At 40.8% G+C, this 24,255-nt stretch overlaps 1 protein-coding gene across 5 annotated transcripts in view; it reads left to right on the forward strand.

Moving 5' to 3' along the window:
• arhgap24 (Rho GTPase activating protein 24) overlaps window positions 1-24,255 on the forward strand; it is a 54,715-nt gene that overhangs the window by 22,075 nt on the left and 8,385 nt on the right. For 2 of the 5 annotated variants that reach the window (XM_054756283.1, XM_054756280.1), the window contains exons 4-8: window positions 18,490-18,612; window positions 21,789-21,996; window positions 23,717-23,849; window positions 23,926-23,999; window positions 24,072-24,193. In XM_054756283.1, coding sequence (XP_054612258.1) covers window positions 18,490-18,612; window positions 21,789-21,996; window positions 23,717-23,849; window positions 23,926-23,999; window positions 24,072-24,193 — 660 coding nt within the window. Of the gene's footprint in view, window positions 1-9,229; window positions 9,621-16,155; window positions 16,302-18,489; window positions 18,613-19,060; window positions 19,187-21,788; window positions 21,997-23,716; window positions 23,850-23,925; window positions 24,000-24,071; window positions 24,194-24,255 lie in introns of those variants that run through there. The other 3 variants (XM_054756285.1, XM_054756284.1, XM_054756286.1) reach the window with 3 other exon arrangements.

Below are 24,255 nucleotides of genomic sequence, written 5' to 3' on the forward strand. Positions count from 1 at the left end.
TTGCAGTGGTGCAGGAATGCATTGCATCATACTGAGAGCTGTTTCTAATATTTTGGTGACCCTTTTTTTTTTTGCATGAGAGGGTAGTAAAATCTACAGCACTGGGGTGTTTTTTTAATCCCTCAGTCAGAGAAGTGAAACTATGCGCCAGCTCATTTTTTCCCCACACACTGTTTGGTCTGTTATAGGTAAACTCACAGGCCACAACATTAGGTACCCCAGCAAGTGCTGTATCAAGACTTGAGTCATGTGTGGTTTTGATTGACACCGTCGATGCTGTGGTTGTCGTTTCCAGTTGTGTAAAACTGCAGTGTATCCTCCTGAGAGCTGTTTGTAATATTTTGGTTGTTTTGGTTAGCACACTGACAAGGATACGTAGTTTATATGGAAACTCTTGGATTGGATGTCTTTATATTGAGCAGGCGTACCTAAGAAAGTAGGTAAGAAAGTCAAGTAAAAAAAAAAAAGCAGCAACATGCCTTTATTCTCACTTCCTTCTTTTTGGTGTCCTGCTTGTTTTTCACACTGTGCTGTTTTTTCTTCCATAAAAATATCAGAATCAGCATATATATCATATAACGCAATCATATGTGGGAGGGTGGACTTTCTGAAGCAATGATTACAAAAAAAGTTGTTTAAAATAAGTTTTGTAAAAATCTGCAGTGTAACCTCGGTTTTCAAACGCCACTCAATACTTTTCATATTAATCGATCATCCCGTTTGTCAGCAACTATTTTGGTATTCCATTAATTGTTTTCTTATTTAAATGTAAATATCCTCTGATTCCAGTCTCTCAAATATGAATATTTTTAATTTCCTAAGTCATCCATGAAAGCAGACCAAAACAAGATATTCACACACGTTAGTTTTGACTTTGACTTTTGGAAAACAGTGACGTTGTGTTTGCTTCATATTAATTTAGTCCATCTAGGGCACGGGTGTCCAAAGTGAGGCCAGGGGACCATTTACAGACCGCGGCTGTTTTTTTTATTGGCCCTGGGCAACAGCAACAGCAAAAATGGAAAAAAAAAGTGTAGTCATTTTACAAGAATAAGGACAAAATATTAAGAGAGTAAACTGATAATGTTAACAAAGTAAAGTCTGAATATACACTGCGCTGACTCACCTGCGACTATGAGAAAGCCGACATATTTGTAAAAATAAAAAAAACAGCAAGAAAGTGTAACATGAGGAGAAAAACTTCACACTAATAATTCGCTTTGTCACAGGTAACACAAAGCTAAGATGCAGGCTATTTTTTCTTTAAATATAAAAAAAATCTATCATATCTACAAGGGCTGGTTTAAAAAACGTAAAAGTAGACCCCTCATTCTCTGTTTTTTCGGTATGCGGCCCTCGGTGGAAAAAGTTTGGACACCCCTGGTCTAGGGCGTAACTGATTACTCGATTCATCGAAACAAGGTTTAGATTAATCGACTAAGAAAATAATTGTTTTTTGATGAAAATTTTTGCAAAAGTTGTGCCCCGGTTTTCATACAACGTCTTGGTTATCAAACAATATTGCGCGCAGCAAACTGTTGCTGTGATACCCTTTGGTATGTTCCTGTATATTGCTCGTTTCTTCAGCCATCTTGGATCACACACCCAACACCAAATCTGGCGATACTTGGTTGACACGATACTACGGCATCCTGTAAAAACTCGAATGAGAATGTTATCCAACAAAGCACTCGGCGCGTTGTTTACTTGCTGCCCATGTACATAACCCGCCATGGGGGCCAAAGAAAGTTGCGAGCGTCAGCTCATTGAAAAGTAGGAAGATGTCTAGCCAGGATGTATGAAAAACCGGGTAAGCTAACGTTAGCATTTGTGTTTATTTTAGTAATTTCTTGCCATGTACCCTTAAAAGTTATACATATGGTATCGACTTGGCACGCTTGTACTCAGGCTGGCTACAAGTACGTGGTGGTACTTGCCAGTGGAAAAGTGCAGATAGTGAGTAGAACTGGCCCGAGTAGTTACTGTGCGTTGGAAAAAGAGCCAGAGGGTCTTGGCTGAACATCGAACTAAAGACTTGTTTTGCATTGCCTGACTGAGATGGGGTCCTCCTCCCTCCGCAAACTACCAGGCCTGTTTACGCCGTGGCGAATCCGGAAAACACGTCTTGTTATGAGGCGGCGAATAAAGACGCCTCAGAGAAGCAGAGAGTGGGAATGAAAAGAAAAGCACAACACATTTCTTCCACTGGTTCTCTGCAGTTTGAACATAACACACAGAACAGGAAGTGAGGAGGGCGGTGGATATGTTGATGACTTTCCAGGGAAAAAATGGAGAAAGTCGTACAGAGATGTCTGTTGTCTCCGCTGTCTGAACACCACCAGTCAGCTGTCGCCCGAGGGCTTGAATTGGCTCTGCTCTGCTTTGTATTTTTGGCTCTTTTAGGAAAGTTCCTGAAAAAGTTCCTACAAATTCACCTGCACTCCCCTGTTCTTCTCATCTTTCCACGTTCCTCTTCACGGTGCTCATGCACATCTGGATGTGTGTGTGGATAGGAAGAACATAGGGTTTGGGAAGCAAATATTTAGACTAGAATCTGGTCTATGTCTTTATTCTTACACTAACTGTCTGCAGGGTTCCGTGCATGACATGATGGAACACGTGCAAGTTGGCCACATGTTCTGCTTAAGAAGGAAAACGTTATGTACAGTATGCATGCTGCGCTTTTCCATGTTGCAATTTGCAAGGTGTACCAAAGCATTTTTGTACGACTAAAAAAAAGCCTATGTGTGGCAATTAGCCTCTAAATGGTAGCAATTTAAGGTCCCAAATTGATTTTTTAATGATTTTATAACAGTAACAGTGTTGCTAGATCCGGTTTATGCAGCCACCAGTTCATGGAGGACAGCTTTGTTAAAAAAGCATGTTGAAATAACCCCAGCCACTACTGACACCTGTCCGTCAGTCAGCTACAGACGTGGGAGCTGTAAGTTTGATGATTTAGTTTTTCTTCAGCAAATAGGCTAAACTGTTCAAATGTGACTGTGACGTCCACACTGGAACTCGCATAGCGATGAGAGATGGGGCTGATCCGATCCAGTAATTCACAAACAGTTGTCCCTCACTACATCATGGTTCGAATTTCATGCCCTCGTGCTATCACGGTTTTTCAAATATTAATTAATTAATAAATGATCGCTGTTTTGTGGTTGAATACGGCTTATTATTAGTCAAATATATTGTACATATTTAAGCAAATTGTACTTATTCTTGGCCTAAATTAAGCATTTTCAAGCATAAAAATTGGCTAAATGAACTAATTAACTGAACTAAAAATACAAGGCGGAAGAGGCATTCTAATTGTGACTGTAGTATTCTACATTGGCCACTAGGTGTCAGTAACGTGACATAAGCACAAGACCTGATTTCCAGAACAGCTATTTATTGCAGGTTTAAATGATCTCACATCTATCACAATAATAATACCATAATAATCATAATAATAACAGGGGCTACTGTCAGGGCCATAACCCGACGTCACTTTCCTCCACACGTCGGTCTAAGGTCCCGTAGGGAACACATTTACTTTGCTTTATTTACATCTTAAATGGCTTATTTACTCTTATTATGTCTACTATATGGGGTAATATGAGTGTAATGCGACCGAGCCAGGATGTACCCCGCCTCTCGCCCGAAGTAGGCTGGGATAGGCTCCAGCCTCCCCCCGCGACCCTAATGAGGATAAGCAGCATAGAAAGTGGATGGATGGATGAGTGTAAAGCCATTTAAGGCCGCCATTACAATGCATTTATTAGACAATAGTCACCAAAGGACGTACGCTGTCCAGAAAAAAACAAGGAACTGGTAACGTGTGAGTCTATGTTATCTGATTTATGTGTAATATGTCGTATGTTCTTTGATTATATCTACTATATTGAGTAATACAACTGTAAGGGTGACTATATAGTTGTTATTTCATGTCTAGACGGCTCTAATAATGCTACAAATCATATTTAGAAACAGCTTTTCTATGCCATAATGACAAAAATATTCCATTTATTAATAGTGAATCTTACTTCGCGGAAATTCACTTATCATGGTCGGGTCTGGAACCATTTAACAGCGTTAAACGAGGGACGACTGGACCCGCTAGGGCTTATTAAAGGTACTTTTAAACTGTCTAAATTCCAGCATCAAGGCTGGATTTTGTCCAGCACACTTTGAAGATACTATTGTGGGACCTCAGAATGTCATTTAAAATTGTTAAAATGTAGACTATGGGACCTTTTAAGTGCCATGACCTTAATCTGACTTTCCAAATTATCTAAATCACAGATCAGAGCAACCCGCTGCTGCAGTTTTATCTGTTTTGGTTTATCCTCGTAGGAATGTCAGGTATCCCAAATCTCGGGAAAACAAGGAGCAGCCGTCTTAGCAGGAGTACTATCCACTAGTCAAAAGTTGCACACTTCAAAATTACTCTATGCAATTAATCATCACATCCTGTGAAAAGACACGCACAGGAAATGTTCCCTGCTGTGTTTGTTTCCTATGAAGGAACAGTAAAAGGTTTTGGCTACGGTGTGTGTGTCGCAATCCAAAAGTGTCACCATTGCTTGATCCATGAGAGGGCCTTTGGGGTCACGTTGCTGGAACGTAGGTGGGCAATAAAGTGTGTTTACAAGGGGAAACGTCTTAATTCCACACTCAGAAAGTTAACATTTCCTCCAGAGGTTTGCTTCCAATGTAAGCGAGTCAAGTTAACTTCAGCTTGAAAGAGTTGGCGTTTGTTTTGCAGTGACATGAGGACACAGAGGAGGGGGTAACTCAAGCTGAGGGTGTCCTCTTGTGGTCGTACTGGGCACTGCAGCCATTGTTGGACTACAGCAGTGGTTCCCAATCTTTTCCCAGTCACGAACCCCTTGAGCCATTTGACCTGAAGCCGTGTAGCCCCTACTCCTGCGCACTTAAAAAACAAAAACATTTGATCTTAATTAGCTTGAAATATTCAACGTAATTAATTGCTTAATTAATTTATAGTAATTCCGGGTTAAAATGTGTATTTTGCATGTTCACATTTTGTTAACGTTTCACATGAGCGCTGATAAATAGATAAGTCATCATTCCACATATCTTTTATTCCAGTCTGATGTTGGCATCCTTCCATTTGAATGGGTTGAATTTGAGCTTCACTTTTTTTGTCCACTCATGATGGCTATGGTTTAAGTCTGCATATTGATTTAATGCCAAATTGAAGGGGCAAGTTTAACAATCACGATAAAGCAGTATCCGTACAAAAGTACACAAATACATACCATCAACAATAACGCCTAATTTTCGGGGGAATCCCCACTCACAGTGACAGGTTTTCACCTCTGCGCGAGGATTGAAACACCAATATAAATGAAATCTTCAAGATGAAACACCCTTAATCCACAAAATAATCATCAAATGTATTTGCTTGTTGATATAATGCATACAGAGCAGTGAACAACTTCATGCTCTGTCTCCTTTGTCCTGCTCCGTTCTCCTTGTGCTGTGAGGCGTTCAGGCACACTCGTGATTGTGAGCGTTAGGCACTAATTGTTTTACATTTTTATTCACGTACCCCCATTACAATTGGTGTACCACAAATCAAATCCTCGCTTTGTTTACGTTCGTCTTTGTTACAATTTTGCTGGTGAACCCAAAGGAAACAAGTAATTCTCGCAAGTAGATAACATGCCGAACTCTCTGTGAAAGGATTTTTAATTTTATTTTAAACTTCAATCACTCACAGAGAGCTAACAATCGGAAAATAGATGGAGTACGTACAACCAAACTGAGAATAAACTAGAATAAGCTGTGTGTTGTGTTGGACAGTGTGCGCAATATGCAGTCATTTTCATATCAACATTATAAATACTAGGGATGCTCCGATCGATCGGCTGCCAATCAGTAAAAATCACGTGATCGGCATATGCCGAGAAATGCCTTTCAGCGGCGATCACATAAGCCGATCACCTGTGGCTTGTACAATTGCAGCCCGCAGCTACAGTATCCCTTCGTGCAGTGTAGTGTCTTGCCCTAACTTTTATACCCCTGGTATAAAACTTACTTGTTATTAAAAGCTATTGGATGGTGACGGGAAAAGCCACCTCGCTGACCTCTGCTGTGACTTATTGAAGCCATATATCATGCAGGAGGCTCATGCATTATTCATATACTGTATGCCTGTGCAATGGAAAACTGACAATGAGATGAACTAGCGTAAATCAAAGCAGAAGGATGCTTGAAAAATAAAATGACACTTTTATAAGACGGTGAATGCTCCAGGTTTATATGATTAAACTCTAATGACTGTAGGAGGGGTTGTTATTGATATATATCAGCCAACAATCACCATTTTGACATTTAATTAACATTTTCATGGAGCTCCAGTATATGTTCTTCAGTGGTAATAAAATGTGTCCTGCTCAGATTAATACGGTGTATTCGTTTTTAGGGGAATCCTTTCGAAAGCATATCAATCCGTAATGCTGACATGTCAGTGTCATAATGTGTGGATGAGATGTTTACAGATAAATCACCTTTTAATACCTCACATACCCACTAATGACCCGTGCCAACCTTAATGGAGATACTGCACACGAGCAAGCACAAATGTGGATTTTTGGTGTTTTTATGCATACAATATTGAATATTACACTTTTATTATTCACCACAGGGCCCATAATAAATAGTTTGGGATGGTCTCAAAGGAAAACATTTGAAGATAAAACAGGCAGATTGAAATAGATAAGCTTGAGCGAATTCAAGAAAAATGTTGATGTTTGCAAAGGAAGAAGAGTCTTGAACTTGTTTTGTTGCGCTTGTCTCTATTTATGATAATGTATTTATTATTACACTGATTATTAGATATAATAAGAAGAAGAACTTTTATGCATTGAATATTTTATCAAATAATATCGTATATTCTCGATATTTATATGAAATATGAAATTGCTGCGATTGGCTGGCAACCAGTCCAGTGTGTACCCCCGCCTCTTGCCCGAGGACAGTTTATAATTTCAATGTACATATATTTTATACATTATTTAATACACATATTATTTTATGAATATTTTACAACTGTGGCTGTATTACTATTAGTAGTACAGTAATTATTATCTTTTACAAATAAATATTGATATTTGTACTTTAATATTGAAATAATCATCTATTTTATAATCCAATATTTACATGAGGACAAGCCGCAAAGAAAATGGATGGATGGAATATTTACATGAACAGTGTTTTTTTGTGTGTTATGATTCGTTTTATTCAATTGTTACTGTTACTATTATTATATAACACTATATAATACAATATTATTTAAAAAATAGATTCTATGAATTACAGATATTGATTTTCTTGGTCATGTTAACGGCAAATGTTATTTCACCATGTTTTAAGTCAGCTCTTCCCTCGAATGAGACATTCCACATGGCTTAAGTGTATGTAAATAGCGTGAATACTGTTCCTGAGGCAAGCAGCAAGTGAGTTAGCAGCAACTTGTGTTTTTCATGCCGTGATAAAGCCATTTCGTTAGTGCTACCACTGCCTGGGGTGCGTCGTAAATCCATGCTGAATATGAGCCACGGTGTCAAGCAGTGAAATTGATTTTATGGATATTATATCTTCATATGAAGTGTCTGTTGCACGAGTGGATGATGGGGGGGGGGTGCTTTCGTGCCTCACATCCCGTGTTGTGTGAATTTATGACCTGCGGAGGACTGTGACTTATCTGGTGGCGATGGTCTTGTATCATAGTCAGAGGCGGTTGCTACTAATGAGCCAGCATTTAGACACAGACATGCCTTGAAGGCTAACCACACCTATTATCACATGTAATTATACTGTACTGCTTTTTTTTATTCTCTGAGTTTTGTATATCCTGCCAGTCACAATGCGGAATTACAACAATAATAACATTGCTCTTTGTGGATGAAGGTTGACACATATTTGGACCAGTTTGTCCAAACAGGAATGGCTGAATGTTTAGACTGACAGTATGTAAACGGGTTTCTGTTGGATAAATATTTGGATGTCTCCCAGTTTCCTTTTTATTTCAGAGCGCCAAGTTAATGTCCTCCCCTGTGGTGGAAGTTGTGTTTTTATGGTTATGTTATGTCACTGTTAGAAGTACGCCAAATACAGTTAGATCCTGGATTTTTGGAAAATCTGGCCTTTTTCTATATTTCTTGTGCATTTTCTTTCATTTCTCTGCAAAGAGACTGTTCATTTCTCAGTGCATAGATTATATTTTTGTTGCTGATTTGTTCGCCATGGGTACGGTTATAGGTGTAGATCCGGGATTTTTGCAAAATCTAAAATTTTTCGACATTTCCCAGACATTTAGTGAGTAAGCAATATCATGCAAAAGATAATATACAATTGTTTTGGTTTGGATCCTGAATTTTTCACAAGATTGAACATTTCCCCTCAATATTGATGTTTTTATGGCAGTTTTGTTTGGGTTTTTTGTTCTATTTGGAGCTTTTTTGGGGGTTTGGACCCATTTAAAGGTGCAGATCCTGGATTTTCAGTGAATCTTTGCAGACATGGGACATTTCTTTTCATTTTACTGGGAAACAGTTGTGTTTCCATTGCGCTTTTGTTCGTGAGCAGGACGAGACAAAAGACACATAACCGTTTATTTTGGCTGCAGATACTGTATGTTTTCCCTCTAAAAAGCTTATTGTTTTTGCTGCGTTGTCAGCGAATATTACATGCATCCTAATGACAACAGTCAGGCATATAGAGAAGATTGGTATCCATGAAAGTGTACGCTTTGGTGCTGGTCCAAATTAGGACTGTTTGGTCCTGGCAAATATTTTGGGATATTTAAATTTTGATATTAAATGTAATCTTCCTCAAAACTCAAATTAAAAGATCCAGCAATGAATGGGCCCCAACAATAATATGTTTATTTGTTGGATTGAAAAACTGTTAAGTAGGTCAATGAGAAGGTTCCAGCGAGAGCCAGCAAGCCCCGTTTCTTGTCCCATGGCCTACCAGTAGCAGCAGCAGCAGCAACAGCCTTGCAAACCCTTGCATGTCTGTATTTATAGAGCTCTGTGGATGAGTCATTTGGCCAAGTGCCTGCTCTTGGTCTGCCAGATTTACAGGTCTCCACTTTGGGGAGGGCTGCTTGATTTACGATGCAACCTCCTCCTTCCCGCCCTCCCCTTCCCTGCACCACCAACACCAGCTTCCAGCTTCCCCACCCCTCCGACTTCCCTCAGAGACAAGCAGCATACACCACCTTCACTCATTCTCTCCTCTCTCGGAAGAAACGAAGTCTCCATGCTTTTGGTTCACAAGTTTCTGGGGAGAAGGACTTCTTGACGGGAAGGCAGACAAACCTCGTCCTGACCTTGCATTACCACCAGTGAGGGCAGGGTACAAAAAAGAAGCTGCATGAAGACAAGTAGCAAAAGAAGAAGGAAGGTGGGCAAGAGTTGTAATTGGGGAAAGAAGTGCAACAGGAATAGAGACAGAAGGTGGTGAGTCTATTTGTGGCGGTCGAACTAGGAACCGATGAATAAGTGGCACCGGCCGGCCGGTGGTCAGCGACTGCAGGGTGGCTTCAGCAGAAAAGGTGGCTCATCTGCAGCCTATGGACATTAACTTCAACCCAGGTCTGTGTCTTTGCATAACATCCAGCATGTTTACATTTGATTGGGACTGTTGTATTCATCATATAATTAGACTTTGTGCTATTTTAAGGTAGAACAGGAGTGAGAGTGCAAGTATTTGTCACTTTTCTTCTTATTTGCAGACGATGTGGTGCTCTCACTGTCAATGAAACTTAGTTACTTTTCCTGCTATGCTTGCTATCAGTCTGTCATCCCTGGGAATGGTTGAATTCCATTGCAGTGTTTATTGTAGCGTTACAGCTTATGATGCATGCGGTTTTTAGTTTTCCCATGCGTCCCGTTTGCAGCCTCATTTGTATCTGTCCAAAGTAGACATCTGCAAAGAGCGCATTCTGAAATTTGTCAAATATTTCAATTATCAGTGGAATTACCGTTTCCGCACTTTGTTGACTGTGGGACTGACTTTTTTTTTCCCATATGTTATGTGCAATACTGCTAATTTATGATGGCAAGGTGCCTTCATTCTGCCCAGCAGTAGGATGTACTGCTGTTAACATTTCTATCTTGGTACATATTGGTCCCTAGATGGCATTGATTTGATGCTGTGATTTTCCCATTTGCAGTGAAGCTCTGGTAACCCTGACAGGTCCAGCTTAGTGTTCAGTGCTTTGCTTAAGGGCAAAGACCAGTGTCAATTTTCATATTTTTCATCAGTGGCGGGTCTTGACCTTGCAACCTTCTGGCCTCACAAGCTAGCCTAACACATTTAGCTAATGCCACCCTGGCAGTAACATATGTGGGAACGTTTCACACTCTCTCTAAAATTCCAAAAGCCGTCACTGTCCGTGGGATAGGCTCTCTCCATGTCAAGGAATTGCAGTCATGCGTGTACAGTTGGAACATCAGGGGGCTTAGCGCACTGCCCTGGGGGTCTCCTGTATTGAGTGGAAGAGGTGTGTTGTCTGGACTCATGCTTTGTGCGAATGACTCAAATATCAAATTGCAGAGTCTTCCACCAAGATTGAGCAGTCTTTTTCATTCATGTGTTATGTCTTTAAATAACATGAAGAAGATTGGGCCATCCGAGCGTAAGCTTCTAAGCCACACATGTGGTTTAAACACCACTTGAGTGTGTTTGTAGTCCCAAGTATGCAGCTTTACGAAGTCTCGCCCGAGGACGAAAAATCATCCGGAGGAAAAAAAAAGCATCCAGCTGGCTCATGTGTCACGTTGCTTGAGGCAGACGATGGTTCAGGAACAAACAGAGAAAGAGGTTCTGTGCTACAAAACAAAAGTGAGAATGTTTATGGCTGCTTCAATATTTTATTGGTACCTGGCAGCTGTAAGCTTTTTTTTCACTGATTGGCTAAGGCTGCATACTTACTCTTGACGTCATTGCAGTCCCTAGTGGGCCTATTTGCATGATGAACTGTGGTTATAAGATGCTGTGTTTTATTAAGCAACATTTTAGTCCTCTATTCATTTTTTTCCCCTCCTGGAAACATGCATATGGTAGCATTTTTTACGGAATTTCTAAGACAGTCTTTGTTCTGTTCAAGGTTTCTTCCTAAGAGGGAGTTTGCCTTGCCTTTTCCAAGACTTAGACCGTGAGATAACTGTTGTTGAGAATTGGCGCTCAACAGCATTTAGTACATGCCTCTCAAAATATGTTTTCAAGGGACAATACTACAGAATATTATATATATATATATATACATGAAATATTAGGGCTGTCAAAGTTAACGAAAGTTTCCTATAATGGTGCTATTTTTTTTTGACGTGCGATAAACTTGTGCACGTCTTGTTTGACCCTCGAATCACACCGTGGTTTGAGGAAGAAGCAGTGACTGGCGCCACAAGCGTGAACAAATATTGGGCAGAAATGGACAAAGAAAAGGGTATTTTGACTGGTAAATTTAGCTTCAAAGCCCTGGCAGAAGGCTCTCACAACAAGACCAAAGATATTTGGATCTACTGTCGCTGTGATTGGAATTATCACAGACTACAATACAATAAGCGAGAAGGTAGGCTACTGAAGCACCGTTAGCACTTCCCTACTGTCACCCATACTTAGGCGCCTTGGCACACAAGTGTCCCAACGAACGAGTGCCTTTTGAGATGCGAGTCGTCCTTGGATGATTCTTTGCCCTGAACTGCAGGACAAAATTTGGGTACGAGATGCTAGTTAATGGCAGCCCGCGACCATGGCTGAAGAGCATTCGTACTGCACTAGCTAGTCATCATCACATTAGCAAAACACACGCACAACCCAGTGATCCAATCCATCTTATCTATCATGTATTGTGTAAAACTAAGACAGGAACAACATCAAACTTAAAACACAAAATGAATACAGAGCCACCATCCACCAGCACAACCCCTGACTTGTCTTCCAGAGAGGCCGTGCACCGAACAAACACGCACATCAGCACTCAGTAAGGTAATCGAATCTCACCTCTATGCAGACACACATACAGTAGTTTCACCATTTGGAACCAAATGTGAGTTGAAAGGGTGAAATCACAGTATAGTAGGACAAAATCAGCAGTCAAAAACATACAAATAATACATAGTCAACCACGAATCAGCAATCATTTATTTATTAATTTGTTTATGAAAAGCAGCGGTAAAGCGATATTTAGAGAGTAAGGGAGCAATATTTGAACATCAATGTTGCGAGGGACGACTGTATTGATATACTATGGAATAAAAGGCCAGACTACTAAACACTGATCTTTGCCATTAACCTGTTGCCTCTAACACTATTGCAGAGAAAACTTGAAGAGGTAACAAAAATACCCCTGACTAAAGAGCTAGTTGCATTCCTGTGTCTGCACTCTGATCACCACCCCGTCTGTTTTGGTGACTTGGCTTATCTACGCTGCTCTGCACAGATTCAGCCAATGGACAACTTTGTCAAAGAAAACAACAAGGTCGTTGGGCGTCCGCTCAGACAGGGGGTGTTGTGCGGCGCTCGAGGCCAAACTCTATGTTAAATGTGGACACAGGGCTCACTGTTTCATCCACCTGTACCTGAGGCCCACAGTGCATTTCTCAGGGTGCTCCACATAATCCATGCGTCAGTCACTAGGTGGCAATATAAAGTGATGGGCTGTTGAGTAATGACCGTCAGATTTATCTCCCTTTCTATCACAATAATGTTCTCCCTCTGACAGGCCGTTCAGTGCCTGGAATCAATCCAGCAAATGAAAATGTGGATTTATTCTCTTGTGACACATCACCAGAGTAAAGTCATTACTCAACAAAACTGTGTGAAATCGATCACATACACAAACGGTAGAAACTGCCTATATCCTTACGCCAAAGAAGGAAAAGCCCACAAGAATCAGTGAAATAATTGGAAACTGACAAACGTGGTAATTGCTGGGTAGCACGTGACGTCACATCAGGTTGCAGTGGTCACCCACTTCAAACACTTGGGGTCAAACAAGCGTATTCATAGTTAGACGTCAAGTGAAACAAATATTCCGCATATATGCGCTTTTCTTGCATGTGGAAATTCTTCAAATAGGGATTTTGGAAAAAGTTTTACTAAGATAGCCCATCAGAAAAGTAAAACAATTCAAGAAACAAGGAAAAAAAACAGCAAGATAGATGGCTGCTGACCCTGTCTCTCTCGTCCAGTGGAGCCAATCTGAAGATGCTCGAGTTTCACTAACAACAGTAGGATGCCCGTCTTTCACCAACTCATTGGTATAATGTCTGAACGTCTCACGATGTCAGAACCTAACCTGTCTGCGTATGTGTGGCAATTAGTCACAATAAATCAGGAATAAGGGTTCAAAGGGCTTCCAAAAAGGGCTCAGACTACCAGTTTCAGCTTTGAGGAGTGCAGGTGTGCATCTGGCCCGGGGCCGTCATCAGTGCTGAAAGGTGATATTAGAAGGTATTAGTGAGCAGAGCAACAGCTATTTGTCTGGTCCACTCCCCTGCCGGGGATGAAGATGCACTCACCTTGCTTGGGTGTTGAGATATTTGTCTAATGAACACTGGTGACTGCTTGTCATGCAAGCACAAAACATACAAGTTGAACACAATTACTTCAACCATCAATTTATTCATATTTTTCATTCATTTTCTCCTTAAGAATTATTCCTAACAAGCTACAAACTCCTGCATGCATGCAGACCACACACAACACATACAGACACACAGTCGACAGTAGTTGGTAATTTGCCCTTGTGTGATATGTTTACACCACCGTAATGCAGCAGACACACTGAATGTCAGACACAACCTTTTACACGCCTACTCAGACTCCTGTACACAATAACACTCAGATAAAAATACACTCAGACTTGAGGTTTTTGTCTCTCTGATCCTCATGCTCCGCTTTTTCCCGGAAGCTTCCTTGGTCTATAGTGTGTTTGGTTCACCGATGTTTTAAGACCTAAGATTCCAAGTTGGGATATCTTGATGGTAGATTAGAACACCACCACGAAGTACATCCTATTTATTGTGAATTACTGTATGTGATGGTAAAATGTGTGTACAAACTATGGTAGAATATGTTTATGTTGACTTACCATAAATACTCCAAACTGTAGCTGGGGCATTTATTGACCTACAGTGCAAATAGGCTGGGGTGGTGATTGGAAACTGGGAATAACTGGAGAGAAGCTGTGATTTCCGAAATTTCAAAACTCATTATATTTAACTACCTTTTTTTTTAAACTTTAGTAATACTTTGTAGTGCATGAGAAAGTGGAAAGGAAAATGGGGAAAATGATCATTTATTACATTCATCATTAATTCCTTCCAAAAGGTCTGGCAAAAACCGAAATGTATGAAAACCGAGGCAATTTTCCCATACCACATTCCAGGCACCCATAAATATTAACGGAAAATACATTTTATAGAGAATAATTGCAGTTTTAAATGCAGAAGACAATGCCAAATAATTATAAATGACGAATGGATGGAACTACTGTATATTGTTGATGCAGACTTCCCATGCATCCTTGTGAGATCAAATTCAATCGGGTTTCTCACCTTTTTTATCAAATTGCTGGCACTTGCAACTTCCTTTGTCCCCATGGCGCATTATTTTGCAGTTGCACTCAGTAAAAAATGCATTAGCAACGCATAGAGAGCTTTGTTTGGCCACTCGATTCTGGTGGAACGATACAGTATAGAGCAAACGGACTACTTTGTTACATGCAACACTGTACAAAAACCAAGAAAATGTATGAAAACAGAGCCCAAATTTTGGCAAAACATTTTGTGAAAAACCGGATCATACAAAAAGCAGGGCATATGCAAGCTAAGTTTTAACTGTGTTGCACAAGAGAGCGGCAACAGAACCAATGTTGTAATAGTGGTCAGGACATTATAGAAACTGCTTAGCCACCAACAACTGAGCAGTGTAAGCAACATTTTAAAGTGCATGCAGAGGTAGATAAAGCTGCTGGATTTTTTTTTTTGCGTAATCCTGCTAAGAAGCTTCATCTTACAGTACCACTTTTTGTCTTATGAGGCAACAGTGAGTCATTGATAACCGTCAAACGAAATGCAGGATCCCCCTGTCTCATCCCCTTCAGTTTTTGCATACAAATGCTAACCAAATCCAAATAAACCCTTGCACTTGGGGTCATCTGATTCCCTCCCAAGCTCCTGGCGGGACATCTCTAGCGACATTACATTTCCTATTCCTAAAGTTGCAATTAATTCCGCTTACGTAATAGTATATTTACAGCAGCCTTTGGCAGAACACACACATGCACACACACAGGCGGCTCTTTATTTGGTTGGCATGAAAACAGAACGGAGGCGCTCGCTCGGCTCTCGGACAGCCCGGTGACCTCCCTTGAACGGGCTGACCTGCAGCTCTACTGTCTGTCCTCGCACGGATCAACAGCTGCGAAGAAAAACCATGTCACGGATTCTAAGGGTATCGTTTGCCAGGAAAGGCAATTATTCACTATTTTTCGGCGCCATGATTGCATCTTTCCCCTTGAGGACCTTTAGAGAGACTCGGTCAAGCAGTGTCCCCCTTAACCCGCCCCTCCTTTGCTTGTTGACTTTGTTACTCATTCAGCATCAGATGGTAATGGATAGCCATTGTAGCACTATGGAGTCTGTGTTCTCTGCCAGACGGCGTCTTTTGGGACTCAGGTGAGGGGGCTAATGTTGCCTAGTGGGCCTTCAGTCCACAACAACATCATCAGCCATTGATACCCACAAACTGGGGGGTCGGGCGACAGGGGAGACTGGTATTAGATGGGAAGTAATGCCCACGGTGAAAGAAAAGATGATGTATTTTTTAATGGATTAAACATGGGAATGTCAACAAATTACGTTGGAGATGGCGTGTGTTTGAAGAAGCATCATGGTGTGAATGGGGATGCCATGTTTGCTTATGGGGTCGCGCCCTGTGTCAAAGCGGTGGTCTTTTTTATTTGAGCTGAGATCTACCCATTGTTCCCGTTACAGTGCTAAAGAGAAGTATGCATGCACCAACCCCCTCTGCAAACCTCGCCTCCTTCCCTCCCTGCCTGCCTCCCTCCTTCCCTTTCTCTTTCACACCCTCTCAGCTGTGCTCACTCACTCATTCCGGGGCCCAAAAGTGCATCTCAAGTCAGGAGCTCCCGTCCTAAAGTTATAAGGACTCTTTTAAACCTCTCTGGACTATGGAGGTGGTGCATCAGGCTGTTCATAGTTTGCCTTCATATGGACTGTCTGATTTACTGTCTGCGCAATCAGGTAATGTGAGATATCTACACTTCATCAGCAGTGCATTGCATTGGATTGGATTTATTAAAATGCCTTTCTATGCTTTTTCCGCATCATTCTGTTTGAATGAATGTTCTACAGTACAGTGAGGGCTATCATTAGATGCAAGGTTCTATCTCAACCTGCCCCTGCTTGCATGCAAACATGAGAGAGCTCACACTTGTGTATGTTGCGAGGCTTTATAGTGTCGTTTGTGTATTTGCAGTGCTTAAGACAGCGTCCGCGTTGTTTTCTGGCTCAAAGACGACCGTTTCCTCTTGAATTTACAGCGTTCACACACACTTTACCCAAGGGCAGAAGTCTATTAACTATGTATGAAATACGTGTTCCATTGTTCAACTTACATTTTTGGATGTTTTTAATCCTCTGGCTTTGTTGAGTTTTTGCTGTCAATTAACTGTGTTCATGGCCAAAAAAATCTACTTGCTACTTTTACTTCTTTTTTCCCCCCATGCATTTACATTTTCTTATTGGGAAATTTTTCTATTTAAGAAGACAACCAGAAAAAATGCCAACATTTTGAAGTCGATTAAACCAGTAAGCAATCAGCGCATCATCCCGCCATCCTAACTAGCAATATTACTTCTTTACTTATTTTATAGTCCTTCGCCAGAAAGGATTGATGACGTAATCTTTTCCAAGTGACGAGTTTACAATTAAATATGACAACTGTAATATCATTTTCTTTATTTTGTTGAAGAAACTGCAGTGTCCCAACTTTGCCACTAGGTAGAGCGACTACACTCTTCATTTTATCCACTTTATTGCTATCCAATAAAAAAAAAAACATGTACTGTATCTCTGAATTTTCTTACATTTATTTTTTTTATCCCTAATGCAGAGAAAATGTTTTGCAGTTTTGCAAACGAGAACAAAAGTGCCGTGTTTGGAGTTCCATATTTCCGTATGTGTAGAGCGTACACACTGGTGTGACAGGAAGAAAAGCTCGGACTCTTTTTGAGGAGAAGTCGGTTGGCACCTGCTGGTTTGGATGTATAAATCTGTAGACACCAAATATAAAACAATTAGTCTTTTTCTTGGGGGAAAAAATACTCTTTTGTGAGGATAAGCGGTGTAGAGGATGGATGCATGGACTCCGGTCAGTACGGTAAACTGACGTTTTGGCAAGCCTAATGTTCTTGTTGTGTCTGCAGATTATTTTTGCTTATTTTAAGAACTATAGCTCATATCACTGAAGATAAGAACGTAGGTCTAAGATAGTAAAGTACACAATTTGGAGTATTGGACTACAAAAAAGAATGCAGAAGATGCCGAGTGGGTTACATTGTGGTCATCTACAATCATGCATTCCTGCTTTTTAAAGGTCAGCTGTGTCTTCTCATGCTGTATTACAAAATGAGCATACCGTACCTCAAATAAGCAGCAACTAAGAGAAAGTTAGCTGGCTTCTGTAGCTGTCCATAGCAGGTGAACATTCCTCGCTTTGTGCTAAGCTAAGCGTTTTCACGCTGCAGATGAACAGATGGTGCCAAGCATGCAACCAATCACTCCTTTTATTAAAGTGTTAGCTTAGCATCCTCCTCGGAGCTGTACCGTGCCTCATTGTTTTGAAAGTGCATGTGAGGGGGACCTCCTCACAGGGATCAGAGTGACGTGTGATGGCCATCAAGGTACTTCTGAGCCATTCCGAGCACAGTGGGATCCTTTGTTGTATCCCACCTGTTTGGAGCTGCTAGTTAAGATAAAGACCTCACCGCAGCTGGTTTGGCTTCTTATTAGTGGCCGCAACTGGAATGAGCAGTTGGTGTTTGCTAATGGTCACCGAGACACACTCAGTTAGTCTTGAACATGGAACTGGAATTTAATTATATTTTGACTTTAATCATGTGAAATTACTGCAGATTTGAATGCTTTCGCAGTTTGTTTTTGTTCTTGTTAAATTATATTTTAGAATGTGCCGCAAGCCAATAAAAGGCAAAACCAGCAAAAAATGACACCTGGACCGCTCTTAGGACAGGCCGAGTTTTTTGAGGCGCGTATCAATAAAATTTGATTTGACTTGAGTGATGTATGAACACTTTGGCATTTGGCATTGAAGCACAATCTCTGCAAATTCTGCCGAGCAACAAGCATCTATGGGAAATCCTTTGGTTTCGGTAACGATAAATGATACATTCTTTTGTTTGTTTTCCAACAGGGGGAGACAGAGAGCGGATGACAACCAACCATGAGACCTACCTCCTTATGGCCAGCACCCAGAATGACATGGAGGATTGGGTGAAGACCATCCGCAGGGTCATATGGGCTCCTTTTGGCGGAGGTCAGTATGTACTGTTGACACATGGAGACGATTGGGGATTATGTTGTCATGTTGAGGCTGGTGCATGAAAGAGGGCACGCGTGCAGCATGCGTATGCACGGACCACCGTGAATAGTGGAGGCCAAGTTGGCCCCTCTGTGTGGAGTGCAGGCAGTTTGACGTCTATTGCAGTTGACTGCTCATGAATAGGACGAGCCATTTGTTAAAGATGCCACAAGAAAGGTGGCTCCACGCCGGAGCCTCGCCAGCCTTACTCTGCCAATCCCCCCTACCCCCAACACACACACACACACACACAAATACGGACCCATCCAGCCTTTCATATTTTGCAGTAGCAGCAGATTGAGGCCCGATTGGCCGCTCAGGGTCCTCATGGTGCTATTGGGAGTGACAGATAAGGCGGTAGGAGCCCCTCTGCCTCCTCCACCAGCGCCCGTAACGGGTTTGTCGTCATGTTGTGCTGAAGCTCTGATGGTGAGCTGGTCATCTCCCAGCTTTAAACCAACTAGAGGCTAACATTTTGGGATGTGCTGCTGTGGCCACTCCTTCTGGATCCTTGGAGATTTACTGCACGGTATTTACCAGTTGATTTGTCATTTGGGGAAAATTTGGGATTTGCTCTCACCTTGGTTGCGGGATTATTTTTAAACTGACTTTTAAATTAAAACGCAACAGTACTTCATTCTATACTGTATATTAGAAACTGATCTTTTAATCTATATAAATATGTCTTAACCACCAGCCTTTCTGTTAATAGTAAACAGTGCGGATAAAAACATAAAAAGACACGAGGTGGTGCCTGGGCCAAGGAACAAGACATTCCATTTTGTTGAGAATCTGGATTATGGTGCAGATGCATGAATTTACTGTATTTACACAACAAATGACCAAACATTTGTTTTTGTTAATGGTTTGGCCTTGGCGGAGGTCTGTTATTTAATTGTGTTGCCAAAACAACAGCTGTAATGGTTATCTCATTATTTTGCACTGTACTGCATGTAATTCATAACTTATTCTTATATTTTTGCTTGTTTTTAATCATTTTTATCTTGCATTCCTAAGGCAATATTTTACTACACTGCCTCCCCTTTTTTTTTTTGTAAAGCAGTCTTACGGTGATGATTGTATTTATTGTTTATTTACTTATTCTGTAATATGTGCTAATTGAAATAAGTAAATACAATTACATTATTTAGAAAATAAACAAAATTCTATTAAAACAAAATAATTAGAAAAATAACAAGTACGATTTATTGCAATATTTTTTATTATTTAATATTTTGTTTAAAAAAACAAAATGCAATTCATAAAATGTATAAATAAAATAGATCAATTAAATCACAATTTACATTTTTTTTATCAACTGTAAGTGCTTTGAAGTTATGACCCCCCCCCCCCCCCCACCCCCCAAAAAAAGAAGAAAATGTACTTTTAAAAAAATATTTTTCTATTAAATTCTCACGAGACGTCGTTCTGATGTTGGAAAAAAAATGCTGATGTTTACTCTATTAGTGAACTTATTGACACACACTGAACCAAACACACCAACAGGGGTTTCACACACACGTCACGTCATGTGACGAGGGGAAACATTCCGAGACTCATGACTGCAACGTCTGGGAGGATGACCTCCTTTTTTTTGCATCGCTTACATTCTCATTTGTGCTCTCAAAAACATTTGCCACTTTTCAGTCTGTTGGACCAGGACTCCATTTGATCAATATTTGGGGGGGAAAAGGACTTACACCCTCAACTATTCCTTGTTGCTGCAATTAATGGAGAAGCTTGAGGAGCCTGCAACCTTATGACAATTGCTTTTTTTTTTTTTTTTACATTGTTCTTGTTCTCATTAGACGATATTTTTGGAAAAATGGTGGAATCCCAGCACTTTAAATTGGGCACATCTGATGGGTTTTCATACCGCAAATTTATCAGCAAGCGTTTTTTGCTGAAGTTGACAAAGTGTGTCAGCCTCAGGAGGGGTGAGTACAACAGCAACAACATATCTCGTTTAAAGCCATTTTGTGTTTTGTTTTTGCGTCAAAAGTGAAAGCCAAATGACAAAAAAATCAATATCCATTTGTGTTTTATACAACAAAGTATGTATTTGTAAAAGTTCTGTTTGAAACATTATGTTTGAATATTATAGAACAACTGAAATAACATGTTATTTATCCAGCAGCGACTTACAGTATATTAATAGAATCTCTCAGATTGTTTTGCTGGGCCGCTTGTTGCTAGGCAGAACTCAAAGTGCGCTGGCCCCGGGGCGGTTTATTTATTTATTTAGTTAATTTCACCATTATATATATATATACAATAAAATATACTCTACAGAGGATTTTAATAGTATTTTTTACAAAAATAAATGCATTGGAATTAGTAGAAAATGTTTTTTGTTGTTGTTGCATTGAAAATTATTGGGAAAACGTAGCACTTTTGTTGCAAAATGTAGCATTTCCAGACACTTTGTGTCCTTTTTCCCTGTCTGACTTTTTTCATTTTCTGTGCCGCCTGTCCTCACAAGGGCTGCGGGTATGCTGGGGCCTATCCCAGCTTTCTTCGGGCTTCGAGAGGCGGGGTACACCCTGGAATGGTTGCCAGCCAATCGCAAGGCACTTTACAACAACCATTTGCACTCACATTCACACCTATGGTCAATTTAGAGTCTCCGGTTCACCGAGTATGCATATTTTCGGAATGCGGGAGGAAGCGGGAGTACCCGCAGAGAGCCCACGCATGCACGGGGGGAGAACATGCAAACAGTGACAAACCCACCATCTCCTGATGGTGAGGCCGACATGCTGACCACCAGGACACCGTGCGACCCTTTTCTTTCTTTTTCTTTTCTGACCTTCATAATGCTTTGAAATGATGGTAAAATGTAGCGCTCCTGTGGCAAAGACAGACAAATTCAAGAGACGTCCAGTAGGTCTGATGATGCAACTTTATGGGGCGTGCATAGTTTTTTGCTTGAACTGGCAGGCTGACCTCCATGGCACTGCAGTCTGTTTGATGTTTGCTGGTGTAATTCTCTGAGAAATGTCCCTTTAATCTGCGTCTTGCCTTGCTTTACTGCAGCCTGTGATTAGCCAGCTTCCCTTTATGAAGCGCTCCAACGTAACCGAGGCTAACTACAGGATTCCATCTCTTTCTTCTCCTTGCGTGTGTCGCAGGGATCTTTGGTCAGAAATTGGAGGAGACGGTGCGATATGAGCGTCGCTTCGGGAACAAGCTGGCCCCCATGCTGGTGGAGCAGTGCGTGGACTTCATCCGGCAGAGGGGCCTACATGAGGAGGGCCTTTTCAGGCTCCCCGGACAGGCCAACCTGGTCAAAGAGCTGCAGGATGCCTTTGACTGTGGAGAGAAGCCCTTGTTTGACTGGTAGGCTGCGTTTATTATGTGGCAAGCCTCAAACATGCATAGCGACACAGTAGTGACACCTCATCTTATGTGACCGACCTCTTTCCCACTGTCCCATACATGTATCGCCATATACGACCTACTTTAATGTTTGTTAGAACTCAGTTGGACGATTCATGCCCACTAAGTGTAGCATTTCCAGCACGTTTGTGGAGTTCATTGCAGTTCATATTTTGGAGCGTGTCTCTTCAGTGGTTAGCAGTGGGGCCAACAATAGGTACTAATCTAACCCCCTAACGTTAGCAGCTTTGAAATGGTAGAATGGAACATTGTTAGTACATTATGTCTGCCGTGTTTGTGGAGTTTGTTGCACCTCATATTTTGGGGTGTGTCACTTGAATGGTTAGCACTTTATGACAATTAGAATCAGAATGACCTCTCATCTGAACCTCCAACTGTTTTGTTTTGGAAAAATGTCGTGTTTACATCCCAAAATATTGCATTTACAGTACATTGTGGCCGCCATTTTTGCAGTTTGTAGCAACTCACATTTTTGAGGATGTTACTTGAGTGGTTGGCACCTTTTAAATGTTATTTACAGAATTACGTCTACTCCTAATCTCTTAATTCTTTTGAAATTATGGCAAAATATAATGTATACGTGTCAAAATGTAGCATTGTCACTTTAGTGGTTAGCACCTTTTGACTATTATTTCCAGAATTACTTCTACTCTTAATTTCTTTACTGTAATGAAATGATGGCAAAATGCAATGTATACGTGGCAAAATATAGCATTATGTTTGTGAAACATGTATGTGGCAAGACGGTTGCTTTGTGGGTTAGCGCAAATATATATAGTATTATATCATTTTATTTTATGTATCATGATATATATAAATATATATATTCTATCATTATATATATTTATCACTATGAAAATAATATAGTGACATTTTGAAATTATTATGGCAAAATGTAGTGTTTTTCATGGCACAGTATATCGTTTTCAGCCATGTTTGTGGAGTTTGGTGCAGCAGCGCTAACCATTTTTGGGGGGTAGCGCCTGTCCTGTGTCCAACAGTAATACACCCAAATCTTGACCTTTTAGCTACTTTGAATTTATGTCAAAATGTAGTGTTTACGTGGCAAAATATAGCATTTTCACCATGTTTGTGGAGTGTGAGTTCCTTTTGGAGTCTTGCTTTTTTAATAACAAAAGGACAAATCTTGTGCTTCGAATTGCCTTAAAATGATGGCAAAATGTAGCATCTTCAAGCATTATGTCTACCATGGTTGTGGAGTTTGTTTCACAAGTGCAAATACGTTTTTTTTGCTCCGAAAGGTAGCGGCCTGGGTGGTGTTTTTATAATTATGACAGTAAAAACCCAGAACCTTGACCTCCGAACTACTGAATGTTCAATGCACTATGGCTGCCTTGTTTATGGAGTCTGTTGCGGAAGTGCTAACCATTTTTTCGAGGGTTAGCACCTGTGAATCATTTTGATAGCTGCAACAATCATATGAGCATATCTTCCTACATGTTTAATTACAACAAAATTTGGTGTTTATGTGTCAAAATGTTTGTGTAGTTTTTTGCGCAGGCGGAGTAATGTTTGTTGGTGTTTTTGGGGTTTGTGCCTGCGTAATATTAAGACAGGCTAACTATAGCATAGTACTTACATTTTGGTACAATTTCTTCCTAGTTTTGTTAATTGTGTAATTGATCCCGTGTCCTTACAGCAACACGGATGTGCACACAGTAGCGTCTCTGCTAAAGCTCTATCTCCGCGAGCTGCCCGAGCCTGTCATCCCCTTCCACAAGTACGACGACTTCCTGTCCTGCACCAAGCTTCTTGGGAAGGACGACGACACGGTACGACCAACAAGGCACCATCTCATTCTTACAGGCATATTTGAAGCAACAAGAGATGTTTGTCTGTCATGTGCAGGGCATGAGGGAGCTGAGAAAGCTTGTGCAAGGTCTACCTCCAGTCAACTACAACCTTCTCAAGTACATCTGCAGGTACTGACTCGGTCTTAGGAGCTCACGTTGCAATGTCCGTGAGAAAGTTTGACATTTGTGTTCATTTTGCAGATTTCTTGATGAAGTCCAGTCGTATTCCGGTGTGAATAAAATGAGCGTGCAGAACTTGGCCACAGTGTTTGGTCCAAATATCCTTCGGCCAAAGGTGCAAGATCCGGTTGCTATCATGGAAGGTCTGTATGGAAGCTCTCTAAAGGTTCCATGCTAAAAGAAGCAAAGACAGTGATGGATGGTC

This window comes from Dunckerocampus dactyliophorus, chromosome 17 (genome assembly GCF_027744805.1).
Source record: "Dunckerocampus dactyliophorus isolate RoL2022-P2 chromosome 17, RoL_Ddac_1.1, whole genome shotgun sequence".
NCBI lineage: Eukaryota > Metazoa > Chordata > Actinopteri > Syngnathiformes > Syngnathidae > Dunckerocampus > Dunckerocampus dactyliophorus.